This window comes from Dermacentor albipictus, chromosome 1 (genome assembly GCF_038994185.2).
Source record: "Dermacentor albipictus isolate Rhodes 1998 colony chromosome 1, USDA_Dalb.pri_finalv2, whole genome shotgun sequence".
NCBI classification, from domain to species: Eukaryota; Metazoa; Arthropoda; class Arachnida; order Ixodida; family Ixodidae; genus Dermacentor; species Dermacentor albipictus.
This window is the reverse complement of record NC_091821.1, coordinates 244,200,428-244,212,433: the sequence shown is the minus strand read 5'-3', so window position 1 is coordinate 244,212,433 and position 12,006 is coordinate 244,200,428. Positions and strand designations below refer to the sequence as shown.

The 12,006-nt window shown below is 46.6% G+C and overlaps 1 protein-coding gene across 4 annotated transcripts; it reads right to left on the bottom strand.

Moving 5' to 3' along the window:
• Nucleotides 1-179: 179 nt before the first annotated feature.
• On the bottom strand, nt 180-4,449 carry fbl (pantothenate kinase 3 fbl). Of its 4 annotated transcripts, XM_065439682.1 has the most exons (5): nt 4,293-4,310; nt 3,607-3,733; nt 3,310-3,425; nt 2,228-3,237; nt 180-2,170 (listed from the first exon to the last, which is right to left on the bottom strand). In XM_065439682.1, the coding sequence occupies exons 2-5, from the start codon at nt 3,615-3,617 to the stop codon at nt 2,117-2,119; spliced, it is 1,191 nt and encodes a 396-aa protein (XP_065295754.1). In that variant the 5' UTR covers nt 3,618-3,733; nt 4,293-4,310; the 3' UTR covers nt 180-2,116. The 4 variants fall into 4 exon arrangements, with proteins under 4 accessions (XP_065295754.1, XP_065295757.1, XP_065295756.1 ...); XM_065439685.1 differs by lacking the exon at nt 3,607-3,733 and having other exon boundaries at nt 4,293-4,449; XM_065439684.2 differs by lacking the exons at nt 3,607-3,733; nt 4,293-4,310 and adding an exon at nt 4,122-4,262.
• Nucleotides 4,450-12,006: the final 7,557 nt, after the last annotated feature.

The following is a 12,006-nucleotide window of genomic DNA, read 5'->3' as shown; positions in this document are numbered from 1 at the left end:
CACTCGTGACTCTGATAGTATAAATTAGTGGCAAGTTGTCATGGTCATAGCACCATTCATGTAGCAGGACTTCCAAATTGTGCAACATCTACAGTCAAAATGTGTGCAATTAAAGGAGGGAGGTCGAAGGGCTGGCCTTTCATGGAAGAAAAAAAATGTATCAATCAATGATGCATATGCACAAGTCAAAAGGGCTGTATATTTCACAAGCCACAGTGTGCCACAGCCATCACAGTAAGACATCAGTAAAGGAATTGCATTCAAAGGCGTCCTCAAGGATGAAAGGATGAAAAGAAAGCATTGGCAGCATTCATGTATCTTAAACATGTCCTGTGCGGTGGTTGAGGACACACAACGACCATGTTGCTGAAAGTTGCCAAAATGACCTGTCCAATTGCATGCTTCCCTTGGAAACTCGGGGGGAAAAGCTCTCTTCTCATTTGGTGGAGTGTTGAATGGACTCGGCATTCAGCAGCATGGCCATAGTGTCTATGTACGTGTCAGTGTTGTCTGATACCACAAGACTGCCACAACAGGTTTAGGCTACGTGATGAATCAACTTTTTTCACCTCTGAAGCCGCACTGCTCTTGGCACATGTCTTGAACTGGCTGTGCTAAAAAGCAACATAACTATAATGGGGGAATCAACGCTTCACAACGCAGTTACTGGATCGATGGCTACCAAATAGAGCAATAAAAACAAGGCAAAATTTTGTCAGTACGCCTTCAAAGTCACACTGCCCCACGCATTTATGAACACAGTGAAAATGCTTGTCAAGTTGTTCAAAGCATCTATAAACTGTGCAGCTCATGCAGTTGATCTTACTTGAGGCAGAAGTGCCTCTTCCACAAGACACAGCTGCTCGAGAGCCACTATGAAAAGCAGCCATGTGCATGACAGTTACGAGGACATCACTTTGCAAACATACAGAATGTGCACGTACTCGTCACCATAGATTTTGAGCTAGTGAAAGGAATGCCCATGCTGCAGCTATCTATGTATGTCCCGAACATGTGGTTCGTAGTGTGGTAGATTTACTTACGAGGGTTTCACTATGTGTACAGCCTTATCAGCAGCCTCAGCAGGGCATTGAGTAATGCATGTAAGACTGTAAACAGGCATGCAGGGACGAACTGGTGCCATTAAAATTTTCTCCCCAATTTATGCCACTGTAAATTTATTGCATGGTAAATGCTTTGCAGTGCTAGTTACTTGGTGAGTAAAGTTGGACAGAGCACAATTACACAAAAATAATGCAAGGTTTGAGGTGAGCAATGGCAAGAATAGATAGCTTTGAAACATTACTCCCTATTAAAACTGAGCATATTTTGATATTTTTCACACATGACACAGTTCTGTTTTTTTTTCTTTTTATTTTGAACATACACTTAATAGTCTTATTCTTTGATCGAACATTCACAATTGCCGTAATAGCATGGCACTTGTGGGGTCATTGAAAATGGTTCTCTCTGTTTTTTTTTTTTTCTTTTTCAATAAGAACAACTTGTTTGCACTCTCCTGTGGGAATAAAGGCAGAAAGTGTAAGCATAACAGAAAATAGCCACAATAAGTTCTGCCTAATCCCGCAATGAACAATTTGTCTTGATACATAAAATTTGTGAAAAAAAAAGAAAGGATGACACTATAAAAGTATGAAATTGACAACACGTCCATTCCTAAAGCCGTCTTTAAAACACACACCCAAATGTTAAGTGGAGAGAGAACACCTTTTGGAATACTATTTGGGATTTGCACGATAACATCCCAACACATACAAAAACTCTTGTCCGATTCAGAGACTCGAAAAGCACTGTTCCCTGAAGGAGCTCATGCAGTGATAACCTGAAGCACAGATAAAAACCATCTTTTCATTTCCGAGGCCTGCATAGCACCAATGCCATCCCAAGGTGGCTGGCCCATGGGTGCTGTGCAACGAGCTGGTGAAGATCACATGGAAACAGGTTCTCTCGACCAGCATTTCAAGCTTCTCGGTGACAGCGTAGTGTCCGGAGCACGGTGGATTCTATCTGGCAGCTGTCAAACCAGGCCAGCTTTTGACAAAGGGCTGCCTATATCACAGGGACGTGCTGCACCATGGCAGCATGGAATGTGTGGCTAGCTGCAAGCCTTCATCAGCTCCAGCAGGCAGCCAACAGCACCAAAATAGCCCTGCAATGCAAGATTGGTCAATGTTTATGGTCCCACAATGCAGGAGCCCTGTCTTACCTCATGCTCCAGGAAGAGAGCTTTAAGCGTGCCTTTGGACCAGAACTGCATGGCGTATGCCAACATGCGCATTGAGATGGGGTTCACCCGCAGGAAGTTGCCCACAAAGACAACACGTGAGATGCCCTCGTTGATGGCACACATGCGAGCAATGGAGCCGATGTTGTTGGTGATAGTAACCAGTGTTGCCCGGGCAAGGTCCTCCCGTGAAGCAGCTTCTCGCCGAGCCCTGCAGTTCATGTTCCCAAAACTGCTAGCCACTGTGTCAGCACGTAGGTCAAACTTCGGATAGTCTCCACCATAGATATCACGCACAAGCTTGTCAACATGAGTGCTGTCCCCTTTCTGGGCAAGTTCAATAGCCTCCTCAAAAGTTTCACAACCAGTCAGCAGACAGCAGAGGCCAAGAAAAGTGCCACCACCGAGACTAGTGCCAGTTACACGATGATACTCGGTGGGTGATCGTACTGCTAGGATGCTCACCCCTGAGCCAATGTTTACCACAAGGTAAGGGTATGGATTGCTGAAGTCATACGGCATTTTGACACATCGCTCCATGGGGCTGCTGTAGTAATAGCACTCTCGACTGTTGTGGGCTTCCATATAGTGGATACCACGAATCAGAGAGTCCATCTCATCGAACTTGTGCAGGCCAAGGCCTACCTGAGTGCGGAAGTCATTTTCAAACTTGTGAGCTCCACCACCTGTGGCACACACAGTAGAGGCTAAACTGGCGATCCCCTTGGCTTTGGCAAGCTCCAAGAAACGGGGCATCTCACTCGTAGGGAAACGAATGAAGTGCAGTGTGCCTTCGATGCCGCCAACCTCAACACCATCCATCTGTAAATGAACATCTCGCTTGCCTGACTGACCATAGGCGGCATTCTTCTTCAAGTAGTGCTTTATGCGTTCCAGTGTCTCAGTTGTTGCTGGTCCATCCTCAACCGCAGGCTCGAAATACACCAACTTTACTAATGTTCCTCCAATGTCCATGCCAAACCAGGGCATTGCTGTGTAAGAAGGAAATGCGTCAGTCATTGCACATATGCCAATCACAAGATGCTTTGGAATGTGTGACTCACGCGGCTGCGGTGAGGGCACCCGGGCGGTAGCCGTCGTGTCCCCGTTTACGCTTGCCATGGCCGCTCTCCTGCCATCCGAATCCAGCCCTGTCCTCGGAGTGGCTGCTGGCCAGTCTCTGGAAGACACGACACGAATCTTCAGTGATACATCATTCCATCAAGAAGTATACCAAAAGTTTGTGATACGGCATAAAAACGAATCTGCCCTCTTACGCGCCCAGTGGTCGTCGCTTGTCAAATAGACATGACAAGAACATGCAAGCCTGCCGAAATGCGGACAGCGAAAGTGAAGCTTACGACAAACTCATGACGTCCAGGAAAAAAAGACGCAAGATCCACACGCCTTCCTCAGGCAGCCCGACGCAAACTGGTAATCGCGCGATCTTTCGCGAGTTCTCGGATGGGAAAAAGTTTCCCCTTCAAGCTGTAAAAAAAAAGTAAGTAAATAAAACGTAGCAGATGGAAGATTATACGCAAGCCACGTGGGACTGCGCTCAAGGCTGGATAGAGTGACGTAACTAGTATTTTCAAGGCTTTTCCTCGTGCCAGTGCAGGCGTCCCATGGCCACGAGCCCCAATACTTCCTCACGAGGTAACCTCCTTGTATAAAGAGGCCACCATTTCCCACAAGATTGCGCTCGCCAAGAGGACGTTTAGGGGCAACCGCAACACAAACACGCTACGCCTTATGACTTGTGTAAAGACAAGCTATACTTGAAATCAAAGAAAGTAGCTCTAGTTTCGGTTCTCGATCAGGACAGGAAAAACATTTCGTGGCAGATTCCTCTGAAACGTTACATATGCACTCTCACCTATTTTCGGTACACACGCTAACAAGAGAGTCCGAAATACTGCTACAAGAACATGTGATGCGTCAAAGAGTTAAAGCAACATAAAGCGAACTCTACTGAAGCTCACACGAAGTCCAGTTAAGCTTCGCTATAAAGCCGCGGATAAGGAAGTGTATAACTTATACTTCTTACCAGACGACAAAAGTTAGGCCACCATCTTCAAGACACCCCGCACACACTACTACCTAAATAAAATATAATATATTAAGATACTAAATATGAGTTACCAATACATTTTTATTATATTTATTTTGCATGCTAAACTATTATACTACCAATCAAACACTGATTTTATTAAAATTTAATGTAGCCCGTGCAGTTTTTTTTAGTTTTTTTTTTACAGTGTTGCCTCGTGAAATTCTCTTTTAAGTTGTTAACTCCAGTAGAATAAGGCGCATAATGTCAATCAGTTCTGAATCTCTTTTAACAGTTTAGATACAAGTATTGCTGCTCGAAGCAGTAATATAATTTAGAAAAAAAATCATTCATTTACATATCTCCGTCCTAAAATCTGACCAATGAATATACATACAAAGCAGGGTGGTATACGTTATAGTTATAATAACTGTATGATGCTATGGGCCTATGGGAGCGAGATTCTTGCCGCGATAAAGCTTCATTCTTTTGAACAAGGACACCACACATGAACAGTTTTCGGGATTACTTGGAAGAGGGGCAGCTGGCATGCACATACTGCATATGTCATTCCTCACCCGCGTCTGGTTAGTTCATTAAGTGTTAAGCAACTCTACGCACATTGACATTGTCCATATTTGATGTATGTAATTGTATTGTCCTCTCTGTTATGACCCTCTATGAGGGTTGACAGTATTAATAAATAAATAAATAAATGTAACCTACGAGCGTCGTGGCGCTAGTTATAATCCGTTGCCGTTCCTTCCAACGTTTTGGTTCCTTCCTCGGTGTGCATGCGCACTCGTGCTGCTACAACTTCATAAACAAAGCTTATATATAGTAGGTGAAGCGTAATTCTTCAGGCTACCTTTCAAACGTAAAGAACTTGAGCGGTGCTACAACGTGGACCGACCTAAAATATACTGGCCACTATAATATTCTAAGCACTATAATCAGGGTTTACAAGCTTATATATATATATATATATATATATATATATATATATATATATATATATATATATATATATATATATATATATATATATATATATATCTGTGTGTGTGTGTGTATGTGAACAAGAAATGGACCCGAGGGCCCTTTTCGATCGACATCTGTGCTGTAGCTGTTTCTTCCTTTCTTTTTTTTTTTCACGCCAACTTAGGTCACCAGGGGGGTATTCTGTCCACCTAGTGCATCGTACTCCTCTCGTGTTTACATTTCTCGCGAAACCACATACCACGTGAAACGTAGGTTTTCTGTGATGAAACCACGTCGCGTTGCGCGCAACCGGGCTGCTCAGACGCGCGCGCTCCGCAGTAATACCAAACAAAAGGTTGTAATCGCGATGTCTCATTGCATTACCGTTGCCGAACTTTGCAAATTGGGCCGTGAGGTCGAATCGGCCGCTTTTACCGGCGTTTATGAAAATAAACGTTTTATCAGCTAGTCCAGTCAACTGTTCTCGTCAACCGCAGGTACCGGCCGCTTCCCCGTTCTTGCGTGTTTTTAAAACGATCACCTTTATCGCTCCCTTCTACTTGCTTTGCTCTGCTTAGTCTTCCTGAGGCTCTCAGACGGACTTGCGAGCTAAACGTCGACACGAAAAAAAATGTAAGCATTCTCACTGCACTGCAAGAACGCACTGCAGACACGTACGGCACACCGACCCATTTGGGATCCATGTGGAGTTTATGAGCACAAACACGTATTCTCGCTGTGGCTTGAGGAATCGTCGTGCTTTATTGAAGAAACTTCGGGTGGCCGCGCATCACTGCGACAGCGCGCCGGCGAGAATATGTCATTTCTGACTCCGCGTTTAAATTCATTGACTGCGGCCTGAGATGCCTTCTTGCCATGGTAAGTGAAGCTTCACGGAACTAAAATTTTGCGATAACTGGCGCACGGTGTACAACACCACGCGCGTAGAACTGGCCTACGTGCGACCATGGAACAGCAGTTTGATGTGTTCGCAGGGGTACGTTAATCCTGTGGAGCCTTGCTCACTCTTGCAGCGCATCTGCGGGCTAACCTTCACTTCCCTGCGCTTCTCGTGCGCACAGATAAGATACGCCTGCGGTAGGGGGATTCATTCAAAGCAGCCGCTTCTTTCCAATCTTCACGGATGAAGCGTCGACTGGCCGGCGCACGGTGCCGAGGGCAGCAAAATGCACACATTCTGCGTAGGTAGTGACTACAGTGACGGGGCCCGGTACTTTAACATCTGCACTACAGTGACGGGGCCCGGTACTTTAACATCCACACTACGGTGACGGGTCGCCATCTGTCGGAAGCGCCTCACATGCGTCGGCGTTAAGGGCCGATTTACGCTCGAGCCGCCCATCGCCGCAAGCCGCACCGCACGCGTGCGGTCGCGCGAAAGATTGCACGTATCAAACGCTTGTGCACAAATTTCGGTTTACAATGTGTAAGGTATACACTGTGCACACAGTCTAAATGGTAATTTGTGCGCAAGTGCTGGATACGTGCAATTTTTCGCGCAACCGCAATAGTGCGGTGCGGCTTGCGGCGATGGGCGGCTCGAGCGTAAATCGGCCCTTAATATAGGGTAAATAAACGTACTACGCGGCAGCCCTCCTGAACAATTTTGCAAGTACTCTCGAAATGGCAGTATTTTACCTTTAAAACAATCATGTTGGACAAACAGAAAGCACAGAATGGTTTACAAACGCTATCTCTTTGCCTACTACGTACAGTAAGCTGGGACACTGCGAGCGGTCGCCGCAATCGATTCCACCGAACCGATTTGCGTGAAACGTAAGCAATTGCTGAGAAAACTATGTGAAATATGTTCTTATAGTGGGATGGCTGTCTGTGTAACTAAATGTAGCATAACAGAATGAAGCTGCAATGCAGCGATCGCACGGGTTCGCGGTGACCGACTTCGCGTCCGCATGCATGTCCTCGCGCAATGTTTCGCTTTCGCTCCGAGCATGTTTTTGCACCGTGCCGTGAGCTTTATGCCACAGCATATGAGCATTTGACAGTACGCAAGCAACCATTGTTGCATGGACACTATCGGAGCTGTTCAAAAATAATTTCATTATAGCTAGGGTCTTCGACGCCTACAGCGACTGGTGATATGTTCCGTCGCGATTATTCAGTCTTAATTTTCTTTTTGTTTTCTTCTAAAGTCTTGGAAGCTTCAATATCATTATTTCTCAAATTTCATCTAACTGCATGTTTATCGGTCTTCTAAGCGAGCAATACCTGCTGCTTATTTTTCTTAATTCAGTAGAATATTCATTGTCTGGTGCTACACAAGCAGGAACATGTGCCGTGCCTTTTTTAATGTGTTTTTACCGTTCCCCTTCCATTAGAGTGAACTTTCTTTCTTTATTATAATCATTATAGGTGTTACAGTGCATACGCAAAAAATTGTACATTCGTGGACAAGTACCCATTGCGGTCGTTCGATCCGTATGTGTGCAATCAATGTATTCCATTACTGCACGGAAGTTGCTGACATCGTGAAATTCACGTGGTGTTGTGGACAGTACTGGAATAAAATACCGCTGTCCGTGAAGTGCTTGGCATCCCCATAGGCGCCAGCACCGAGAAGCTCATGCAGCTGCGGGTCCACAACACCTTCGATGAGGTTGGGTCACGGAAGTTAGTCCAGGTTGTCAGGCTCGCTTCCTCGCCTGCGGGGAGGCGGATCCTGGAGGCGCTGGACTTTAACCCGTCAGGGAAAGACGGTGCGTGCTCGACGCGTGGTCGCGGGAGGCCGTCACGGTCTCGCCGTTCCCGCGCCACGTGCACCCGCAACGCAATGTAGGCACACGCCGGGCCCGAGCGCCCACACTTGCCGGATCCGTCGCCGACGATCCACGATCGGTCGCATTCGTCGACGTCGCCCAATACGGTTCGCCCGACCGGTTCGCGGCGGCCGTGGTGGATCACAGGGGCAACCTAACGCCGCGTCCGTGCGGGGCAGGTGTCCGGATTGCGGAGATCCATTCCGCACTTTAGAACACATGCTCTGGCGGTGTCCCTCGTTACGGGACCACGGTCATCTCACCACGGAAGAAGAGTGGGAGGAGGCGGTCAGGCACGGCCTGCCCGTCCCAACGTCGGAACGGCTCGCGGCGGCCCCCTCCCTCTTAAGGGGGTTTCGGAGTCGCTCCTCAGGACCTTAATAAAGTTCACTGCCTGCCGTGAAGTGCTCGAAGTTGTTTGCATGGAATGTTTGAAAGAAGTGCGGCCATTGACGTCGCTACAGTGTTGACGTAAAGTGCCGGTCCCGTCTGTGGTTAAGGAGACGGGCCCCGTCACTGCAGGGCTGAGGTTAAAGCGCCTGGCCCCGTCACTGTAGTGTATATGTTAAAGTACCGGGCCCCGTCACTGTAGTACAGATGTTAAAGTGCCGGGCCCCGTCACTGTAGTGCGTATGTTAAAATACCGGGCCCCGTCACTGTAGTACAGATCTTAAAGTGCCGGGCCCCGTCACTGTAGCCACTACCTTCTGCGTAACGCTCCATCTGCACGTGTATTGCGGCACGCACACCTGTGCAGGTGCGCATGAACCTCGAACGCGCTCTGCTTAAAAAACTTCGTGCAGTCGCGAGTACTGCGAGAAACAAGCAACAGTTAAGCAACATGTGTTTTAATATGCACAAAATTAAGCAAGTTGTTACTGAACACGAATGTCCTAAAACCAGTACTACGCGTTCTTCCGTACGTTATACATGCCGCAAATGCACCATGCGCTGTCAAAAGCTGGAATCACTGACCTGCAAGGCGTTCATATGTACAGATTCTGAAACGCGTCGGTTTCGGCCTGCGATGGCACATTAGCATGATTCCGCCGAAGAGGGCAAAATTTCCCGCGAATATTCCAGTGTTGCGTGCGCGCTCATTTCACGAGCTTTAGTTCCTCCTGTCCCACCTGGCCACATCAACATCCGGGAGGGCATGGTACAGATAACACAGCCCAACAAAACACGGCGACTAACGCAAACCTGCCTACACGGCGCCTTTGCCACGGTACGAAACCTACGGAGCAACACGTGTGAACGCACAGAACCATAACAAAGCCGCCATTGTGGCCCGAAAGCATGGCCGCTACAGCAAAAGAAATAAAAAAAAAACAGCAAAAGAAAGAGAAAAACCTACTACGTCTTTTCTTCCACATTTTTCTCATAGCGCGCGGAAGGGGGAGGGCTTCTCCTCAGTTTTCCTTCCTATGACTATGGCAACTTCCAACTATGGCAACCGAGCATTTGACATAGCTCAGTCAGATAATCCCATACCTTATCGCCGACAAGAACTAGTAGCGATGGACAAGAACAGCCCAGAGGGCCCTATATGCCTAAAAATTTTGATTTATCGCGATGGGTAACTGACTATAGAACGATTCCTAAGCGGTTCTAGCCTCGTAGTTCAGGAATTGCACGTGCGCAGACGGCCGTGAACTCGGTTAGGCAAACCCTACAGGCGTACCGACGCCCAAGCGCAGCACTACGCGATAACGAAACTGCTGAAACGCGAAAGCGTGGGCAGCGCAGAGTCGAGCGAAAACGAAACCTTTCGGCCGCCTGCGTCGTCGTGCAAGAGCAATTTCAATTAGTTTTTTTCCCTAAAAATGAAACAGAATTGACATGTAGCATTTTATTTCATTTTATAATACGATGCAAGAATGTTTTATGCAACGAATGGTTGAGTACTAGCGACAGAATTTAACTAAAGAGTGCTTTCATTATCGGGCAAGTACTTGAATGCTGAAACTTGCTTGAATGTCCCAGGAGTATCTCTGATAATGCCCTGCATTTACCTCAATTTCTGGATTATTAAGGCTCTGTTCGCGATATTATTGATTTTGTGCATGCTAGCTGCTCCTAATCGCAACTCAAATCAACACGAGGGGGTACAAGTTTGTATAAATGTTCTGTGGGGTGCTGTGGGGATGCTGTGGGCGCTGTGGGGTACCGGGGTACCATAGAATAAAGAGTATCATCCAAACGCCTACCTATTCTGAAGCCATTCTGAAGTTTTCCCAAAATACCATTATTCTCTGCTCATGCTTGCAGCTTAAATTTGATTGGGGGGTACTGCGAAACCTGGCCCGGTCTGGCTACACATGGCTACACTGTGCAGCATGGCGGCTTTACGGAGGTGTCGGTGAGGTGCCCTCGTGCGTTGTCCTTGGTGAAAATATTAACAGTGCGATGTTAATTGGCGCTGTTTTGTGTAAGGAGAACGGGTAGTGGACGCCGAACACCTCATTTTAGTCGGTACCAGTGGTACAATGAGTAGTGAGGTAGAAGTCGCGCGTGTCTGCAAACCTCCGGCGTGACAGCGGACCCGCACGAGATTGTGGTGAGAATCACCGACGCATTTCGGGACGCAGCGATCGTGGAGGCAAAGTGCTCGTGCACTGCTGGATTGTCGCAAAAGTGCAAGCACATCTCAGCTGTTTCTCCTGGCACATTTGGTGTAGTTGTCAGTCCCTTTAATGTTTCATCTCTACATTGCGTTTCAATGATGTTCATGTTGCAAAGATTGTATAAAGTGAAATGTTCATGTGCATGCACCGTTGTAAGCAGAAGAGATCCTATTATGTGCCAAACTGCAACTTAGCTTCACCTATCACAGTACATATCCTGCTTTTTTTTTTTTCCCAACATGATTGTTCGTTTCCTATGGCTCATACGTTATTGTTTCAAAAGTTGTGCTCGAGCAACTGCGTGATATCAGTGGCGACTCAGGCAGAACTCATGATACCAACTTTGTTGTCTTTGTGCCCTTCTTAAAAGGGCCCTGAAACTGGCTTGCTGCATAATATAGATACCGCGATCACCACAAACCCTGTCCGCAGGACGACCAGACAGCCGTGTGTATTGATTGGTCTCTGTTAGTGATGTATACTATAGCTCCAGGCGGCCATCTCGCGTTTAGAGAGTGCCAAACGTGCCTGAACCACAAGTAGCAATGTGACAAAAAAAAAAGAAAAAGAAAGAAACTTGAGCAGGGCCTTGCTCCCTTGCCATGCACCGTGTAGCTTCCAGCACACTAGCTGAGACGAAAGGAGAAAGCAATGCATCGGTGCGATAACTACTAATTCCTCTTACACTTCAAGGATTCAAAAATTTTTGCAGCAGGCGATGTCCTTTAGTAGTGAGGTCACTATGATCAGTCGGAAAAGCGTTTCAGTGCCCCTTTAAGTGCATGTTAAATTTTTATATGTCACTTACTTTCCATTTATTGATATGTTGATAGTAAGGACAGCTCTGTATGCTCTCTGGAGGTCAATAATTATCATTCACTGATGAAGTCTGCACAAATGTCTCCCCCATCTTGTATTACTGGCGGTTTAGTTATGCTTCCCAGGACAGCCATTTGCATTGTATTCAACAAATTGGGAAGAAGCATAAATTATGGTACATATACCAGCCAGAGTCATCTGGATGAAACCATTCTTTCAGGGTACTCAACTCTGGTGACCAAACTTTCCAAATATTCATCATATGCAGGTTTGACACATGTTCTATTTGGCAAGGTAAACCCTCATATGCTAAAAAGTGCAACGAAAATGGGCTAGAGTAAAATGTATGAGGCAAACAGCTTGACACTGAGTACAGTGAACAAAAAAATTGAGTGCGTGTGGTTTATTTTGTGGAAAAATACAAGTAAGGCAAGGGACAAGAAACAGCCATTGAAGAATAACCACAACTTTATGCATACAGATCAT

Excerpts from the sequence above, each read along its gene's own strand:
- fbl (XM_065439681.2), bottom strand. The coding sequence starts at position 3,566 with ATGTTCTTGTCATGTCTATTTGACAAGCGACGACCACTGGGCGC. Across the intron at positions 3,238-3,309 it reads GGTGCCCTCACCGCAGCCGC|CAATGCCCTGGTTTGGCATG; the intron begins GTGAGTCACACA and ends CTTCTTACACAG. Across the intron at positions 2,171-2,227 it reads CTCTCTTCCTGGAGCATGAG|GGCTATTTTGGTGCTGTTGG; the intron begins GTAAGACAGGGC and ends CTTGCATTGCAG.